General features: G+C 39.2%; 2 protein-coding genes across 7 annotated transcripts in view; one reads left to right on the top strand and one right to left on the bottom strand.

Annotated features, from left to right (window-relative positions):
• Positions 1 to 1,699: 1,699 nt before the first annotated feature.
• Positions 1,700 to 19,896, top strand: GLRX2 (glutaredoxin 2). Of its 4 annotated transcripts, none has more exons than XM_059041610.2 (5): positions 1,742 to 1,954; positions 3,411 to 3,474; positions 6,525 to 6,701; positions 7,775 to 7,886; positions 19,676 to 19,896. In XM_059041610.2, exons 1-5 carry the CDS (start codon positions 1,767 to 1,769, stop codon positions 19,720 to 19,722), a joined length of 588 nt encoding a protein of 195 aa, XP_058897593.1. In that variant the 5' UTR covers positions 1,742 to 1,766; the 3' UTR covers positions 19,723 to 19,896. The 4 variants fall into 4 exon arrangements, with proteins under 4 accessions (XP_058897600.1, XP_058897593.1, XP_066883661.1 ...); XM_067027560.1 differs by lacking the exon at positions 19,676 to 19,896 and adding an exon at positions 8,254 to 8,302; XM_067027563.1 differs by lacking the exon at positions 19,676 to 19,896 and adding an exon at positions 8,706 to 8,742 and having other exon boundaries at positions 1,743 to 1,954.
• Positions 11,644 to 20,023, bottom strand: part of RO60 (Ro60, Y RNA binding protein) — a 29,804-nt gene continuing 21,424 nt past the window's right edge. For 2 of the 3 annotated variants that reach the window (XM_059041456.2, XM_059041466.2), the window contains exons 8-9: positions 19,658 to 19,804; positions 11,644 to 18,220 (exon numbers count right to left, since the gene is read on the bottom strand). In XM_059041456.2, the coding sequence (XP_058897439.1) occupies positions 18,068 to 18,220; positions 19,658 to 19,804 (300 nt within the window). In that variant the 3' untranslated portion in view covers positions 11,644 to 18,067. The remainder of the gene's footprint in view (positions 18,221 to 19,657; positions 19,805 to 20,023) is intronic. The other variant, XM_067027544.1, reaches the window with a different exon arrangement.

Below are 20,023 nucleotides of genomic sequence, written 5' to 3' on the forward strand. Positions count from 1 at the left end.
CAAGTAGAAGATCTCATCATTTACTGATCTGAGAGACTTTCAACGCTAGGAAGTGGAAAATCCTGCTCTTGATGTCAAACACAATGTGTGAGCTTTAACTGACAATTTAAAGAATTAAAAACGAGTTTGAAAGAACATTCAAAGATATGTCAATTCTTTTCATTGATACCATGTTGAATCTTGAAAAAATACTGTAGAACGCCTAAGGCTGTCTTTACCAATATGTTCTTGATCTACCTATACTGGCCATCCCCCATTATGTTCACACATAAATGAACAGCCCACATCTTCATGTGTCATTGCAGACATCACAATTATGACCAAAAATCATCACTTCTGTAGCTACCCAAAGAAGTACAAAGCAGTTGAAGATGATGAATATATCATGCTTAATTCAGGCATAACACTTTTGTCTGAAATACTCTCATTTGGGAACCCCTTTTAAAAAATCTGTCCCGTGAATTCTGTGCTTAACATAGGCCATCTGTACTATTTTAAAATTAAATTGTGACATGATTGTTTCACCTAACAATACACAATTGGAGACAATACGGTAAAATTCTACAACAAAACAAAAAAAATACAGTAAATTTCCTAAATAGCTGTCTTTTGATTAAAAAAATACCAAAACCACAAAACCTCACAACATTGTAGATAACAACATATCTTCATTTTTAAATTTAATTTTGGATTTATGAAGAATGACTGCACACCTTTTGGGGTATTTGTTTTGGCAACCAATTTTCATCCTTTTATGAAGTAATGGAACATGGCCCACTTGAAAGCAGGGAAAGAACTCTCAGAACTAAATATTAAATATAGCTAATTGAGCATGAAGGATCAAAAAAGGTCTGAATTTTTCTAATAATTGTTTAGAATTTTAGACTTACCATTTATTTGACCTTTGACCTTAACAAATAGATTTCAACGTCCTTAGTAAATAAAGGCCGACCCACCTCTTCTTATACAGCCACGCACAAAGGGCTACTATTACCGGTACTGACACAATCCTGTCATTAGCAGCACTCAAAGCCATAGGGAACACTCCTGGGCTATTCTAAGTTTTATTTTCTAATTTTATTTTGAAAACACAATCTTTGTTTTCTTTGGAATGAACGTTCTAAATTGGATGGCTTTTTTTCTAAAATCCAATATTCCCATGATTTATATGAGTTCTCGATCAACGGCCTAATTTTGAGATGACATCTTTAGGCTCTGATTTCACCAACACAAAAACCTGTCCGAGAGGAAGTTGCGCTGACGCTGCCTTCCTATGTAAACAGCCCAGGCACTTGGGTTCCGCGTCGGGCACTCATTCTTCTTCTCCGTTCTGTCAGAATGTTGGCCACAATCCCCAGGAACGGCCTCCACGTGCCTGTGATCCTTCTTGAGCGTCCCTAACCCTAAAAGGAACAGGTGCGGGGCTTGGACTAAAAGGAACAGGTGCGGGGCTTGGATGATCCCTCAAGACGTGCAGGTGAGGCCTCGGCGAGGACTCCGACAGCTGTTCCCAAGTGGGCGGGGACTCGCGGGACCCAGCTCTTCGGGCGCCCGGACAGGGAGGACCCGCCGGCCGCACAGAGAGACCGGCGCCCGCGCGGGCAGCCCGGAGGGGCGTGGCCGGCCGGCGGGGGCGGGGCTGGCTAGCGGGGGCCGGTCCGGTGGGCGGAGGCGGGTTCTGCGGGGGCGGGAAGGGGGCGGGGCCGTCGAACGGGGGTGGAACCGGCGGGAGGATGGGGTGCCGGTTAGAGGGGTAGGGCCGGCGGATGGCGGCGCCGGCAGCCCGGCGGGGGCGGGGTCTCCCGGGTCGCGGTCGCCGGCGCGTCTACTCGCGGTGGCCCAGCGCCACGGCCATGTACTGGCGCCGCGCAGCACTGGTGGGGACGCGGTTTGTCCGGAGCGGGAGCAGGTCGGCGGGCCGGCTCGAGGGGGCAGCGGGAGTTTCGGCGTCTGGGTAAGGGGCGCCGCGACCACCACCGTCAGGGCGTGGCGCAGAGGCCTAGCGGTGGGCGGGGCGGCTCTTCCCGGGTGCCGGGTGGGCCCTGAGTCGATGCAGGTGCCGAGACCCCTCGGAGGGCGGGGGGCCCGGGAAAGGCGGGGAGGGAATGTTCCCTAAGCGCTCAGATCGACTTAAGGATCACGTGACTCTCAGGTTGCAAATACCTGAGTCTTGTTCGCTTGTACCTCTCCTCCCCCTCGGTTGCTAGCTAAAATACAAGATGCTCTAATAAATTGGTATTTCAAATAAACAGCGACTAATGGTTTGGTTCAAGTGTACACCAAATATTGCACGGGACATACGTAGGCTAAACAGTTATTCGTTGTTTACCTGAAATTCTAATTTAACCGAGCGATCTTCATTCTCATTTGCTAAATCTGGCAACCCTGCGGCAGGAAGTGAAAGTGGCGCTTTCTACCAAATCGCCAAGTCTTTGAAGATGGGACGGTTGCCTATTCATGCTGAAGTCGTCCTTGGCTCGAGCGAGGACGGTGAATACCCGCGGCTCCCAGGCCTGCGGCGCGAGACCCACTGCCCAGACGGATGCTCTGCCCGCCTCACTCCCGCGCGGCTGGCCGGGGCTGTCCTATCTGCTCGCCTATCCGTGCATCCATCCCTCTGTCTGGGAGTTTCTTCCTAATTCCTTGATCTGGTAACTCCTACCAGTTTCGCAAGACTCCAGGAACTCTTGGTTAACCTTCTATGCTAAACTAGAGAACCCCTCCCGGAAGGTGCAGATCACATAGTGTAACTATTTGACAGGCCCTTGGGGCTCTTTGTGTTCTTCCAGTGATACGTATCCCAGGGGCATTTCGCCTGTTTAGCACATAGTAGGTGCTCCATAAATGTGGCATGGCTAGTGGCTACTTCATCAATGAAACGTTTATTGAACACTTGCTGCTTTCTCGACTAGAATTGGAGAAAAGTGCCTTCCAGAAGCTTTCTCTTTTCTTTGGTAGAGAAGAGGATGATGTTTCAGAATGTACCTCCCACGTCCTCTCTTAGTACCCAAGAAAGCATTGTCTTATGAGAGTTCTACTGGAATTCCTGCTTCCAGAGTAGATGCAAATAGTAGATGGTTTAGGGATGATAATTAAATGCTGGAATTGAGATGAAAAGGACGTGTTTTCTTAGTTGATAAGACAAATAGATTTCTGTGTTATTCCACCCCTGCACCCCTTAACCTCCTTTTTCTGTTCTGGAGGCTAGTTAGAGAAGCACACAGGCCCTTTTGATATTAGTAAACAAATGCTTTGTAAACTGATGTTTTATACTGATAATAAGTAAAACTTTTTTCTCTTTCATAAGTTTGGATATATATTAGCATATCGGGTTTTCTTCAAACGGATCTCATCTGATATATTGTCTTTAATGTTTAATAAACTGCACTGCCTTTTAAAATTCCTTTTAGGATGGGGAACAGCACATCGTCATCTTTGGGGAACACAGCAACTACTCCCATGAATCAGATCCAAGTGAGTGATGTGGGACATGTAGGAAAACAGTTTCCTTGGTGGAAAAAGAATTGTCTTACACATTCAATATGCTTATTCTGTATCCAAACCTGTCATAGTACAGCAAATGAATTACTAAGTTATTATGTACTTTTAAATCTGCTATCAAAGTCATGCATGTGACAAAGAAGTTCTAGATCATTTTGTTAGTCAGAATTTATGAGATTAATTTTTCTTTTTCTTTTTTTTTCTTTTTTTTTTTTTTTTTGACCATGCTGCATTGCTTGTGGGATCTTAGCTCCCCAACAAGGGGTCGAACCTGTGCCCCCAGCAGTGCAAGTGCAGAGTCCTAACCAACTGACCGCCAGGGAAGTCCCTATGAGATTTATTCTCAATGGAGCCTTCTCTTGCCTAAGCTGGGTCTATGACGTTGGCTGCTCTTACCATCTCACCCAACGCAGGTCTACTGTTGACACCAGTCAGGCTGCCCTTACCCAGGGATAGTGTTTGCTTCTGGTCTGGGAAGCTTTTTTCCTAATACAGAACCCGTTTGCAGTAGTTACTCTATGACCGATCCTTTCAAGGATACTGTGCACTGCTGTGTTCTCTTGTCTTTCTCTTGCTTGCAGTGTGAAGCCCAGTTAAGTCGGCCTCAGAAAATTCCTCTTGTGTGTATGTTTTTGTTCCCTTGTAGCCCACAGGACACACTCATTTGTCTGCTCCTCACCACCAAACACCACTTCACACAAACATTTTTGCCTTTAATTTATTTGGCTACAGAAGTATCCACCCACAGCCATTGAATATAACAGTAATGTTGGAGACCTATAGTGAGGGATTGCCTCTTTTAAAATACAAATACAAAACCATGGTGGGGTGGGGGGCTTCCCTGGCGGTCCAGTGGTTAAGACTCTGTACTTCCACTGCAGGGGGCACGGGTTCCATCCCTGATCAGGGAACTAAGATCCTGCATACTGCGTGACTCGGTCCAAAAAAAAAAAAAAAAAGAATACAAAACCATGAACTATTTAGCAAGGACGAGGTTGAGAAAAGGTGAGAAGGAAGGTTCAGGAAACTTGGACACTGTCACCTTGAGTTTCGGCTCACTTTGGAATCTCTCCATCAGTGTTTGTACTACGGCTCAGCCGCCAGGGGTTCCTCTCTCTCTGAATTATGGTCCATGTGTCTCTAACCCGAGGCAGCAAGCACAGTGAGGAGGGAGCACTGGCTTTGGTGTTGGGACAGGTTGGGTGGAATCCCACCCAGTATTGTGAACTTTTCAACCTCAGTTTTCTCATCTATAAAATGGGTTCAGTAGTACATCTCTGGTGTGTCTGGCTCTCCCTGAGATAGACTTCTGTAGTAAATATTATGAGTGAACAGGAGAGAAAGCATAAAAATAGACCAATCTGCAGACACCTAGACACTGACCTAGAACCCTTCTGACACCCAAGAGCAGATATAACTTCTGAAACACTTCGCCTGGGTGCTCTACTTTCTGATTTTTGGTCTTCTTGAAGGTGCTGCTTATAACCCACATTAGGACAGCCTAGGCAGATGCCTAGGTGCCAGACGTGTCCATTCAGAGACTCTTGAAGTACCTGGGCATTGATATGTCTAGGAACACAAAGCTCAACAAATTTCACTGGTGACACAGATGCATAGCAGAGTCTCAGGGTCTTTGTGATAAAAGCCTGGAGAGTAGCTTCCAAACCAGGTTGATATCGTTAGAATCATCTGGAAAGGTTTTTCAAAAATAGCTTCTGACCTCTGCCTCAAACCCATTGAATCAGTCTTTCTGGAAGTAGCATTTCCAGGAACAACGCTGTGGGAAGACCTTATCAAAACAGTAATGACTTTTTTTGTTTTGTTTTTTTTTTACTATAAAGATACACAAGAAGGAGTGGAAGTTGAGGGGTAGGAGAAGCTGTTGTTTACATCTGTATCAGTGAAAGCCTTACATTTTAAAGAGAAATCATACATCATTTCTCACCACTGAACGTTTAGGAAATGGTGATCATTTTGTAAAGTGTAAAAATATCGAATCACCATGCTCTACACCTGAGACTAATATAATAGTGTAAATCAGTTATATTCCAGTTTTAAAAATAGCAAAGAAGGGAATTCCCTGGCGGTCCAGGGGTTAGGTTAGGACTCCACGCTTCCACTGCAGAGGGCACGGGTTTGATCCCTGGTGGGGGATATAATCCTGCAAGCTGCACGGTGCAGCCAAAAAAAAAAAAAAAAAAAAAAAAGGCAAAGAATGGTTAAGATGGTAAAATAATAATAATAAATTAAGAAAAAAAAGTTAAGGAAGGTAAGGAGTTAACTCCTGAATACCTTCTGAATAGTTGAGAAGCAGTATAGCAGAGATTAACTACCTGGGCTGTGGCATCAGACTTGCCTGCGTTCAAATCCCAGCTCTCCCACTTCTCAGCTGAGGACCAGGGGTAAGTTCTTTCCCCTCCTCTCTCCCTCATTCTCCTCATCTGTAAAGTGGAGGTGATGATAGCACCTGTCTCAAGATTTGTAGTGAGGTTTAAGTGAGCTAGTAAAGTGTTGAGAATTGTGTCAGCACACAGAAGTGTCTGCTGTATATGAATTGGCTGTGCTTTTTTTTTTTTTTTTTTTTTTTTCCTGTACGCGGGCCTCTCACCGCTGTGGCCTCTCCCGTTGCGGAGCACAGGCTCCGGATGCGCAGGCGCAGCGGCCATGGCTCACGGGCCCAGCCGCTCCGCGGCACGTGGGATCTTCCCGGACCGGGGCACGAACGTGTGCCCTGCATCGGCAGGCGGATCCTCAACCACTGCGCCACCAGGGAAGCCCTGGCTGTGCTTATTGGTGTTATTACTCTTTGCCAACACTTTGCACCTGTCACATCCTTTTTTTTCCTAATAATGTTTCTTTGTCCTCAATCTACGGATGAGAAAACAGATTGATGGCGACTGAGTTTGAGCCCTGAATTGTGAGACTCCAAAATCCATACCCTTTCTACTGTATCATGATTCCTTTCTGAAAGATAATGTCTAGAATTCACATGATTTTTTTTGTTCTGGTTTGTTTTCCTTCAGGAAACCATTTCTAATAATTGCGTGGTGATTTTCTCCAAAACTTCTTGTTCTTACTGTACGATGGCAAAAAAACTTTTCCACGACATGAATGTAAACTATAAAGTGGTGGAATTGGACACGCTTGAACACGGAAGCCAGCTTCAAGACGCTCTTCACAAAATGACCGGTGAAAGAACTGTGAGTGCAGCCACTGTGGTGCTTTGCCCCGAAGTGGGGACTGAGCTGGGTCCCCTCAGGCCTGTGCCCTCACCATGGGAAAAGTGAGCCAGACGTACTCTGAGAATCTTAATTGATACAGAAATGGCAGATCTGGACACCAGACTCATAGACTAGGAAACAACAGAGTTCATTTGTTTTATTTTTATTTTTGCCGCGCGTGTGTGTGAGTGTGTGAGTGTGTGTGTGTGTGTGTGTGTGTGTGTGTGTGTGTGAGAGAGAGAGAGAGAGATGGGAGGGGTGATGGTGTTGCCGTGAGTGCTGGTCTACGCATCTTTGAGGTCCTCCTGGGGCTTTTTCAAGATGAAAGCCTCCTTCCTTCCTCCCTTGAACAGTGAAGACCAAGGGTTGGTCTTCATGTTCTGTGCTAATAAGAGTGTTTTCGGGCTCCATGTTTTTAGATCCTTGCGATCTGTGGATTTTCCCATAATATGCATTATCAGAAAAACACCCTGGCGGTCCAGTGTTTAGGAGTCCATGCTTCCACCGCAGGGGGCACAGGTTTGACCCCTGGTCAGGGAACTAAGATCCTGCATGGTGCGTGACACGGCCAGAAAAAAACCCAAAACGCCCCAGCAACCCAAAGCAAACAAACAAAAGAAAAATAGATAATATTGCCATTTTCCTTCTTGTTTATATGTGCCTGGAAGGAGTTGATAGTGTACTCTTCCTCTTTAGTAAACAATGGTAAGAAAGAACCACTTAAACATTATTAATAATTAGAGCTTGCTTTACTTTGCCTTTTATGTGCCATAGCGATGAGGAGGAGGGGGTAGAGAGTTAGATGGGCCTGGATTTAAATCCCAGCTGTGTCATTTACTGTCACTGTGATCTTGGGCAAGTTCCTGTGCCTCCTGTTCCTCCAAAATAATACCTACCTGAAGGGTTGTAACGTTTAAATAGGTAATTAGTCAAAGAGCTTCGTGTATGTCTGGCCCATAAAAGCACTCACAGTGGAATATGTATCAGCGTCATGTGAATGGCCTTATACTTCTGACACCCAGGTGCTATCTGATCTTTTGTTTACCCAACAGGTGCCAAGAATATTTGTCAATGGAACTTTTATTGGCGGTGCAACTGACATTCACAGGCTTCACAAAGAAGGGAGGTTGCTTCCACTGGTTCAGCAGTGTTACCTAAAAAAAAGTAAGAGGAGAGAATTTTAGTGATGTCGTGCTCGTTACTCTGCGAGTGAAATGTCACTGTGTATTTAAAGTGATAATGCCTTTTAAATATTTGAGTGTATTTTAAATATATGAATTATCTTCATGAAAAAGTTGTAAAAAATTGTGAACAATAAATCACGCTGGAAACCTCTTCTTATTTGCCAATTCTTGAGTAAAATGGGTGATATTTAAAACTGAAGGAGTAGAGTTGTATCCAAAGGTAAGGAAATAATGTGTTTTATTCGGAATTTATAGATGAATTTTACAACCAAGAGCTAGAAGGTAAGCATTTGGGACTCTTTATTCTGTATTGTATTCAGAAGGAGTTAATGCCTTTTCTTTTCTAGCTTTCAGTGTTGAGTGCTGATGGGTGCCTTCTCTGCAAAATGTAAGGCTGCAGTTGTGAACTCGGCAGGGATATCCTTGTACTGTATTGTGACAAGCCTTCACACTTTGTGCTTCTAGAGTAAAAGAAGTATATTAAATTTGTAGGATGGAATGAAATTCATTTTAGAAAAACCACATTATTCCTCTGATGATTTAGTAGTTCTAGAGAATAAAACGGCACTTCTGGGCAGAATTTAAGAGGAGGAAGATTTCAGCGTTGTATGAGGATGAACTGCTGAAACAGTTCAGAAATACACTTGAGTTATAGTGTGGGGTGGAGAGTTCTGCTTTCCAGAAGGTGTTGGAAGCTGTTGCAAATGTTCCATAGGGGATCCAGGTATTGGATGGGAGGTTAAACTGAATGTCCCTAAAGTAATTTCTGATGTAGATATTCTTCGTTTCTGTGACTCAGAATTCTAGCTGATCCCACAGAGTCACACGGGGCAGATTACCAGATGCTGGGAAGAGAAAACTCTTCCTCAGAAGTGGGAGGAAGATGGACTTTAAGAGAAAAGGTGAGGGCTTCCCTGGTGGCGCAGTGGTTGAGAGTTCGCCTGCCGATGCGGGGGACGCGGGTTCGTGCCCCGGTCCGGGAAGATCCCACGTGCCGCGGAGCGGCTGGGCCCGTGAGCCGTGGCTGCTGCGCCTGCGCGTCCGGAGCCTGTGCTCCGCAATGGGAGAGGCCACAACAGTGAGAGGCCCGCGTACCGCAAAAAAAAAAAAAAAAAAAAAAAGAGAAAAGCGGTGAGCGTCTGCTTTCTGGTCAAGATGGATCAGAGAATCTGGGATAGTCCTGCAGAAGACAGCTGGGGGCTTTTTTTGCCATTTGCCCTCAATGATGCTTCCTACATGGTCTATTAAGCTGTCGTTAGACCTTTGATAAAGCAAGAATTTGGACTGTTTCATTCTCGCGTGATAAGTTACAACTGGAATGGAACAGTGGAGGCGTTCCTTTAGCCCTTTATTTCGCATTATGTCATGATGCAACATTCATGCATGCTTGCTATGTTGTAAACTCTTTGTTAGGAGTAGAGGAAATCTGTTACCTCGTGTGATATTGCGATTTATGTTGAATATATATTTGGTCTTCGTGCCATTCCTAGCACACAGCTGAAACCCCTGGAATTTCCTGTGAGAAGATTAAATTGTCTTTGGTTATGTTAATGAGGTGTGTTGTGGAAAGAGCCCCTGAAGATGGAGGCTGGTCGCCTGGGGAAGCTTGTGATGAGAAGGTTGGAAATATCAGCCCTACCTCCGACCTCTGGGGAGGGGAGAAGGGCTGGAGATTGCGTTCAATCATCAATGGCTAATCAATCCTGCCTGTGTAATGAAGCCTCGGTCAAAACCCCAAAGGACGGGATTTGTGAAGCTCCCTGGTTGGTGAAAACGTGGAGACTGGGGGAGAACAAAGTGTCCAGAGGGAACACGGAATCTCTCCCCTTTCCCCATACTTTGCTCTATACTTCTCTTACCACTGGCTCTTCCTGAGAGGCTTTTATCGTAAACTGGAAATCCAGAAAGTAAAATGTTATCTCTTGAGCTCTGTGAGCTGCTCTAGCAAACGGATCAAACCCAAGGAGGGAGGGAGAGGGTTGGTGGAATCCCGTCTATATCTGGTTGGGAGAAGCACAGGCGACCACCTGGACCTGAGATTGGCATCTGAAGTGAGGTCCGGAGGGGACAGTCTGTGCGTCTGAGCAGCTGCCGCGATGACAGGCCGATCCTGGCTGACCGAGGATTTAACTCGCTCTGCAGGGGCTCGTTACAAAGCCGAGGGTTAACAGGAAGAGATTTTGATAGGGGACTGTAACAGATTCTCAGTGGAAAAACTCATATAATTGGTGCTGGGGATGAGGGTTTCAGCATAAATTCTGGGGAGACACATTCAGTCCATGACAGCATAAATCACAGCTAGATAAAAGTATATATGCATATATATATAGTATAATATAAATCTAAGGCAAAGCTAGGTACGAGGGGCTTCAGCAGCTCTGTTTTCTTTCCAAAACCACAGGTTAGAAAGAAAATCATGACTAGTTTAAGGAAAAGTAATGATATCGGGTTTTTTTTTTTGGTCCTCTATTTTTAATGGTAAGATCTGAAAGACATACTGTTTAATATTTTAAAAATGGGCCACTTGTTTCCTTACTTTATCACTAATCAACTTACACATAAATTGCCAAAATATTTAATTGGGAAGCTGAAAAGCTGCTGAGAAAAGAAGGGGTCATTTGTTAAAATATATTTGGATTTTATTATTTACTAATATTTTTAAAAAAACCATTTGAACATATTTTTTAAAGGCAAGGTTTTTTGATAAGGTTTAAAATAAAGTTTTTTTAAGTTTAGTTTTCTTCATCTATGAGGAAATGTATACAGGTGACCCCTGGAACACGGCAGGGGTTAGGGGCCCCAACCCCCACCTTGAAAATCCAGGTATAATTTATAGTCAGCCCTCTGCAGCCAAGGTTCTGCATGTGCCCGGATTCAACCGACCGCCGTTCAAGGGTCCAACCACTGTAGTTTGTGACCTTCCTTTCTCCATACAGCTGTTCACTGTCATCTTTAAATGGAGAACTATAAAATCGAGCAAATGTTCAAAGTCTTGGTGGGTATATTCATATGTAACTTGTTCTCACTCTTCTTCATAACCTACAGCTCAGATCTTAGAACTTTTAATATGAAAGTTTTATGGGAATTCAGAGAAAAGAAATTTCTGCAAATTGGCACTTAAATATTTTTATTTGCATAGTTGCTTTTGGTGTTAACTTTTCCCAAAGGCAACTTTGATTTTCTTATTTTTAAAATTTTTATTGAAGTATAGTTGATTTACAATGTTGGATTAGTTTCAGGTATGCAGCAAAGTGATTCGGCTACAGATCTATATATCCATTCTTTTTCAGATCCTTTTCCCTTATAGGTTATTACACAGTATTAAGTAGAGTTCCCTGTGCTCTACAGTAGGTCCTTGTTGGTGATCTATTTTGTATATAGTAGTGTGTGTATGTTCATCCCAAACTTCTAATTTATCCCTCCCCCACTCCCAAAGGCAACTTTGAATTTTTTTTCACAAAAGAATCCTGTTTTGAACTCTTTAAGAATATGCACTTTTATTAAATCCAGTCGTTTTGATCCTATAGTTAATATCCATTGGAAAAGAATCCCAAACCACATATTTTAAATAATTCAATAATAGTTATATACAAGTAGAGGCATTTTAAGACCAATATTAACGGTCAAACCTTAATTTCATCTTCTTCAAATATTATAAGATTGCTAAGAGACAGACATTTTATAAGGCACATAATAACCTTAAAATTCTTCTTTAAAGAATTGGAAAGACAAATTACTTGATGTGCATAGAGTTTATTTGGTACATCTATCAATTTTTACAATAATACAAGTGACCAGAAACAGTTCACATTGTGCCCACCCGCACTCCATGTCTAAAACGATTTATCCAGTGTGGGGCTTTGCAGGGCTAGAAAGGAGAGTCCAGATCTCACAGTGTTGGTGAAAACTGTCTTGTCATGAAATAGATTTCATACATGAGTATTCCATCCATTTTCTATCAGAGACCAGCAGCATTACACTGCTAGGCGTGTTATTTACAGTGAAGACGTGGAGGACTCAACGAAGTGATCAACACAGACCCAGGAAACGCCCTGCCCCTCCTTTCAGCGCCCTTTTCCCTTGCAATGGGACTTGTCGTAAATTGAACTTTATATACTTTTAAGCACCAGCTTGACAATTTAAAGTTTTCTCTCATTTTTATAAAATATTCCTGCTTTGAAAGGCAAAGTGAATGTAAAAATGTGAATGTAATTAAACATCACTGGCCTGGATACTTTTTATTGCAATAGTCGCAATGTCTTACAACTATATTCACTTCTTTGAATGAATTTGCTGGTAGGCTTGAAACAAAATATCTGCCTTTTGTCTTGAAAAATTCCCTTAAAAAATTAATCATTTTTGGAACTGTACAACTATATTTTTCATTCAGAGTGTTTAAATATGCAACTTGGTCCTTGGAGATCAGTTACAGAGTCCAGCTTCCTGGATAATATGTTATATAAAACAATAAAAAACCTTAAACTACCACAAAATATTACTGATGTTAACAGTCATGTATGTATAACACATCAGTGTCCCTAGATTATCCTGTTAACGGGTGCTTAAACAACTAATGTACAATCAGGTTTTAAAACTTAATAATTAAATTTCCATTCTTTAGGTAAAAGAGAAAGCTGTAAAATACCTTTCGAGTTCTATACTTCAGAAACACTGACACTATTAAGGCATTACTTAAAGAACAGACCCTATGCAAAGTACGTATGCCTGTGTTGGAGAGCTAGTCATATTTTAAGGCAGTCAGAAGGCTCATTTTTTTCACTTTAAGGCTCTTGCATACTTAAATTTTATTCTATGCAGCCATTAGTATGTATAATTTAAATATTTATTGAGTGGTCAAATATGGAAATCAAAGCCTTTATATAAAGCAAATAGACAGTTTAGAACTAGATTATAATACCTCTTCCCCATTCAATTTTTTTAAAAAAGATGATTTCATATATCTCATCTCTTGGAGAATTTCTTCATTATCAGAAGCTGGCAATAAAAGGAAGAAAATATATCTCGAATGCATTACAAGTTACGTCTAGTCATACCATACCGAATTGCAAGCAGTCCATCTTTAGAATAATAGTGAACAAAAACACTTTTTCTTGGTTACTATTCATTAATTGTATAATATGTTTAATTTGGCTATCTACGGATTCTAAACAGTTTACATTGCAAATAAAGCCTAATAAGTAATTTAAACAGAAGTTCCAATACAATGATTGTATTGATATAATACTCCATCAATTATGTGGTAATGATATATAGCAAGACTTTAACCTCATTTACTACACTTAACAATCCAAGTATTCATTAAGTGAAGCCAGCGAAGTGTAGCTAACTTACTATTTCTTTTGTTCACGAACAGATTCTGATAACTTCTAAAAGCAGAGAAATTTAAATATATTTTAAAATGAAGTATATTATCACTTGTGTTCATAAAATTAATATGACACATGGTGGTGCTAAATTAAATAGAAGCAAAGGGAAAAATCTCCTTAGGCTCAGAAACATCTTTTCATTGTATTTACAAAATTAATTCTCATTGAAAATAATCACCTTAATTTTAGTAACTGAATTTTGGAATTAACTCCTAAGTTTATGTTTCTTTCTACCAATTTCCTATATAATTTGGTATTTTCAGGGTTTAGGAAAATGTGTCATTTATTATAATTCTATTCAGATAGTAGTTTAACTGCATTATTAGTTTTCTACATGAAAAATATTACCATAGGATTAATTTTTAAATTAACTTCATAATTTTTCAAAAGCAAATAAAACACACCAATTAAAAAAATGTTGAATGTGGATACATGTCATTTACAAGGCCTTTTATGCTACAAGCCATGTATATATAAGCTCTGAGAAGTATCTGGTAGACAAAGATTTTGTGGGTAGTCATAAATTATGAAAATATGAGCACTGAGACATGCTATTTTCTGAAAGAGTATTCACTTATTTTTCAAAGAGTGCTTTTTCTAAGAGCTAGGTACATCTATAATTGCAAACAAAGGCTGAATAACTGATCCTATTCAAAGGCCACAGAATTTCTGCAAACATCTAATATAAAAGGTATACAATATAACTTGATTTGGGGAAAGAATTTATCAATTTAATTATTGTTCCAGGAGACCTGCCCATTATTAATTTGAAAACAATATGAACTTAAATCTATATGGAACAAAAAGCAATCTGCAAGATGTATCCCAAACCTAAATACGGGTGACTTTCCTGTCATTTCTTTTATTACTCAGGTACAGCAGGACTAGAAAAACAGAAGACAAAAATGTCAGAAGAAAGGAATTTTAAAAGAGAAAAAAAAAAAGGTATAGAAGGAATCTTCCAACAAATAAGGGACTAGGGAGCAAGTAACTGGGATATATACTAAATTAAACGCATACAACTAATGAAATAGTTTAACTTATCTTTTTTGTAATTCTCCCTTGTGCATGTTTACATTGAAGCTATCTGACATTTCCCTAGAGGGGATATAGCCTTAATGAATCACCCAAGTCTGTGGTATTACAAGACTAGAATTTTTCATTTGTGATTACTAACTGTAAGAGACTCATCAAGAGATCTGTGGGTATATCATCTTTAGGTCAAATTGAAATAAGTCCAATAAGTGATCACAATCATTTCCCTTTAATTATTGTTTAGATGTAGCTTTACTGTGCTTCTAAAGATGTTTCTTACTTGTCAGATCCTCAAATTTATTCAGAAATTCTATCTTAAATTTCCAAAATAATTTTAAATTGTTTTGCAGAAAAAAATCCTGATTAACTGATATTCTATTGTTTGTAGATTTACCTATTATTTTAAAAGATTAAGCAAATGTTTGTAAGACCATCTTCTCATTTAGAGTATGAGTTAGTTTTTCTTGATCTATCTAATGGAATATATTCCTTCTTTCTCTTATCAGAGAATAGTGACTTCTTTAGTCATTACCTTTACTGTTAAAATTTTTCTTCCACATTTTCCCATTCAGAACAGGAGTGTTTAAAAAAATTATTGAGCCTACTGAGCTGTTTTTCTAAAACATTTTATCTTTCAAAACATATATCTTATTAAAAGTGTTTTTAATTTTTTTAAAAAGTTCTAATTTCTTTGCAAGCCTTCTTCCCAATTTCAAGTTTTATACAGATAAAAAATCATTGATTCTTCTATGATCCAAGCATCAGATATGTTACTTTTTAAGGATAGCAAAATTGAAGCACACAGGTTAAGGTGGTTGTCTACAGTCACACATTAAGTTAGATAAAGCAAAAGAGGCTCCAGAGGGGCACAAATCCCACGCACTAGTGTCCTCCTCACCAATATTTCCTAAAATGGTTACTAAACTAAATAATACCTAAGTGTTAATAAGTGGAATTTCCGAGAAATTTCAACTAACAGGGATAGGGTAGGATCATAAGATTCAGTTTTGTTTTACTAATTACAACTATATCCTGAAAATATTTACATATTTTCTAGGAAATAAAGTTTACTTTTCTCAAGATTGTTTTTTAGAAGCAACATTTTCCTAATCAGCAGTAATGCTAGAAGTAATTCAGAAAATAAAACTTCTTTATCACTTGAGTACATTTTATTCATAATGAGGTAAAGTCTTTTTATTCTTTCTATATGACTATGTTATATAGCAATACAGGTAATTAAGACATTAATTGTGCTTGAGGGTTACTATGAACTACAGAAGTATACATGTTCACAAGTTCTGTTTTTCTACTCCTAAAGCAATCACGTATATACATTATTTCCTAATACCTAAAAAGATAAAAGTCTTGAATAATTCTGTTTAATCACCTACTCTTGTAAGTCAATGTCTTCCCATTTTGTGGGGAAATGAACACTGGAATGGGAATGAAGAGACCAAGGTTTCTAGATCCACTAGATCTAGGGCTCCAAAGTCACACTCTCTCAGACCATGGATCCCTAACCTAACTCAAACAATTACCTTTTAAATTTCTAAGGTTTCTTCCAGCTCGAAAGCTCCATGATTTGAAAATAAAGCTACCTTCAGTGCTGGCTTTTAGTTTTTTCTTTCTCAAATCTTACCATTTAATAGACTTATCTATGTGACTTCAAAAAAGTCACATCTAATCTTACTTCTCTGGTGGATTTAATATTAGTTCCTGAACATAGCTGTCTAAAAACAATATAGAAAGTGTTTAACTGAAGGAAATAAACGTTTATACTATATTCCACTTAACATTTCTATTAGGAATAAAAAGTTAGATCATGTTACAATTTTTAATTTAAGAAGATTTTGGGTTTACTTAAAGAATTCAAGTACTATTACAAAATTCTGTTAGGTTCTTTAAACTTTAAATTCAATCTGAACATAAATTTTAATGTATCAAAGTAGCTAACATGTCAAATCCAATGCCTGACAGAGGATAAAAAAACAAAGATATCAGAAGCCATGTATTTTTTTTTGGGGGGTGGGGTAGTAGTGCTACTAGCTTTGCTGACAAAAAAATCAGGTAAATCATAATATTTACAAATTGCTACCAGTGGCCTTGAAGGAAGAGCTACATATCAGACAAGGCCAGCATTAATATGTCAAATAAGTTTGAAAGGAACGTTGTCTTGTTACGCCCAGAGCCCAAATTTCTCATGAAACAGAAGACAATATACAAACTTTAACATTACTTAAGTCCCCTGCCCCGCAAAACATAAAACCTCTAACCCCCAAGCACGTGAAAGTATAATTTACATTTACTAGTTTGACTTTCATATAATATTGAGAAGGGCTTTATAAATCCCCAGTAAATCTTTAAATACATTTAAAGAACAATACATAAAAACTGAAGTTTTATGTGCACATTATCTTAAGACAGCCATGATATAATTATGAGCAAATATACTGGCAGTTCAACCTCCCCACAAAGAAGGGATACTTGCTCAAGAAAATAATGCACTTTATAATGAACAGGAAGTTTAATATATACAAATAAAATAGAAAAAATTAATTTCTTACAGACTGGTTAGTGATAATATGCCACACAAAAATTGCCTTTATTACCTTGCTTTATTATATTTTTATACTATCAAAAAAGAATGTTTTGTCACAAATGAATAATGGACAAAGCCACAGATGAATAATGGACAAAGAGAGAGGAGGCCACTAACATGTTTACAATTAGAAATATCTAAAACCCATTTATAACTGGCTAAAAAAATAGATAAAAGTAATTAAAGCAATATTTTTAAAGTAAGGAAAAAGCTAATCTGGCTATGTTTGAGATTTTAATTGTCATACTTTCAGATTATGAATGGGGGGAGTTAAATGCTTGAAATATCTGTTTTAAGAGAATGAAAAAAAAAGTGTGCCTACATGTGGCTATGTTGTTATAAGCCAGAGGAAACTGTCAAGTCATGTCCCTCACTCACAGCAATAAACAAACAAAAGCAAACCAAAATAGACTTCCTCAGCTGACATAAACTTCAGATCTATTCTCAGGGGTTTCCCTTATGTTTCTGGTTAATGGTAACAATTCTACAAGTGTAAATTAAACCACAGAAACAAAATATCTTTTTCACTGACTGAGAAAGCTGCTATTTATGTGACTGTAGAAAACTGTTAGAGGAATTTTTAAAACTCATTCATAATCAAATGTCTTTGTTTTTTTGTTTGTTTGTTTTTTTAACCTCCTTGGTATAAAAGTTTACAAATGAGTTTCATATTCCATCACAGTTACATGGTCCAGTGCATTTCAGAATATTTGGACATTATCAAAGTTGTCCTTTACCAATGAAAACATTTAAGAAAACTTTAGGCATTTCTCAAATAAGTGACATGATGTGGAACTACTTACACTTTTGGCTCTCTCTTAAGTACAAATGTGATTATTCACCAAAGCAAAACTGTTTGACTATTTTACAGTCTCTCAACAAGAAGTTCTCTATTAGATAGAGGGGGCTACAGTGTATTCTGAAGCTATTTCCCAAGAGCTAGTTTAGTAGACAGAAAGAACTCTGGGCTCATCTTATTGTTCCTTCCTTTTTTTTTTTTGTAAGGTAAACTTTCCATTATGCACATACTATACCATCATCCTACTGTCTTTCATTGGATTAAGATTAGCTGGGAAGTAGCGGTGTATTAGCGAGATCACTGATGGCAATGGACCTCTTAGACGGTGCTGGTGCTTATGATTAAATCATATCTAATGTGAAACTTCGAATCACGTCCAGAGCTCCAGTATCAAAGCCACACATATCCAACATGCCTCTATCATCTGGGTCTGCAATGGTAAAACCATTTGATGTCATTCCACAAACAATCAACTTAGCTGGAATATCCATATTCTGTAGGAAAAGATCAAAAATATTTTAAAAATAGTATGTAAGCAAAATTTAACCTGAAATTAAAACACTTTAAATTCTACCACAGCTTTTCATTACAAAGCCAATTTGTTTTTCCTCCATAAAATCTCAATCTTCTGGGGCCAGACTCTGTGATCTTCAGAAGAACAGAAGGTTAATAAACGTGTCGAGAACCTGCCTGAAATTCCTGCTTCTTTGTTCGATCGTTATTAGTCATTTTACGGGCACAGAACACGTTCCTGAGCGGCACCGGGACTGCGCACTTACGAGACTACGGGATGTTCAGGGGCGTGACATTTTTACCAGCCCAACCCGGGCGCAATATGTAAGGATATATGTAAGGAAACAGTTCCCCGGGGTTGTCGATTTTTGGTTTATGACTTTGCTATGTATAACATATACATCGCATGTAATAACCTGTTCTCTACAGCTATGATTTCAGGCTAAAATAATTGAGTTTTTGAGAAAAACCAACAATCACTGAGTGTGCACTATGTCAGACACGATGAGCTCTTTAGGCAATTTATCTAATGTAATTGTTATAACAACCCTAAAAGCTAAGTAGTACTTTTAACTACTATGGCACATATCACAGTAGTGATATACTACTATGACATGTATCAGTTAAATATTGATAATTCACTTGGATCCACAGTTAGTACAACGAGAAAGGCCCAGGACTCAGAACCCAGGCTGTCTTGACTCCGAATTCCGTTCTCTCACTTGTTCTCAAACTTAAGCATACATTAGAATCCCCGGAAGGGCTTGTTAAAACACAGTCCCACGCCAGAGTTCCTGATTTAGCAGGTCTCCCATGGGGCCCAGGAATGTTCATTTCGAACAAGGTGCCAGGTGGTGCTAAGGCTGCTCGTAGGGAAATCACACTTTGAGAACCACTGCTCTTCTTCAAGCTCTATTTCCACTTCTGGCCACACTCGCCACAATTCAAGTGCTCCACGGGCCACGTGACTGGTAGATTTCATACTGGATAGTGCATATATAGAACAATTCCCTCATTTCAGAAAGCTCAACTAGAGAGCACTGATTAGAACACGGAAATACCCATAAAGCTTAAAACCCGGATTACAGCTTTGCTTTAGGTTATGTAATCCTTAGCAAAACTCAGAAATGATACTTTAATTTTTCAAGGAGCACACTGAATCATTAAAAATTTACAGTTAAGGTAACAAAAATTTTGATTATTATCAAAAATACTGTTTGCAAAGGATATTAAAATGTATGGAACTGGTTGAAATAAATTATATATGTGTAGGCAGTACTTCCTTATTTCCAGAACTGGTGTTATATTCCTATACAAAGGTACAGAACTACCTTCAGTATCATTTTTTGAAAAATATAGTGGATGTTTGAGAATTGAATCTTATTTGGGGTGAGAAAGAATATTAGAATTTATCTTACCTTTCGATATTCCCTCAGAGCAACGGCAGGATGGACATGTCCAGCAAAGGTCTCGTTATCAGTGAATACTATGAAGACATCGGCGGCTGTATTTGTGTTTTGAGCCCAGATCATTGGAAGAGAGCAATCAGTTCCACCTGCTGGGATCTAACTCGGAAAAAAAACATGGATAAGAATACAGAAAATGCCCTCATTTCTGTACTGACATGTCTGAAATAATTAAATACTTAAAAATGCTATTTTATAGGTTATTTTGTTTAGACCCAATATATAGGCTTTCCCAAAGCTTGTAAATATATTTCTGATTTTGTGTTCATGAGAAAGTTGAGATGAAACAATTTGTTCTCACAAATTTATTAATATCAG

The sequence above is a fragment of the Kogia breviceps genome, chromosome 1, assembly GCF_026419965.1.
Source record: "Kogia breviceps isolate mKogBre1 chromosome 1, mKogBre1 haplotype 1, whole genome shotgun sequence".
NCBI classification, from domain to species: domain Eukaryota; kingdom Metazoa; phylum Chordata; class Mammalia; order Artiodactyla; family Physeteridae; genus Kogia; species Kogia breviceps.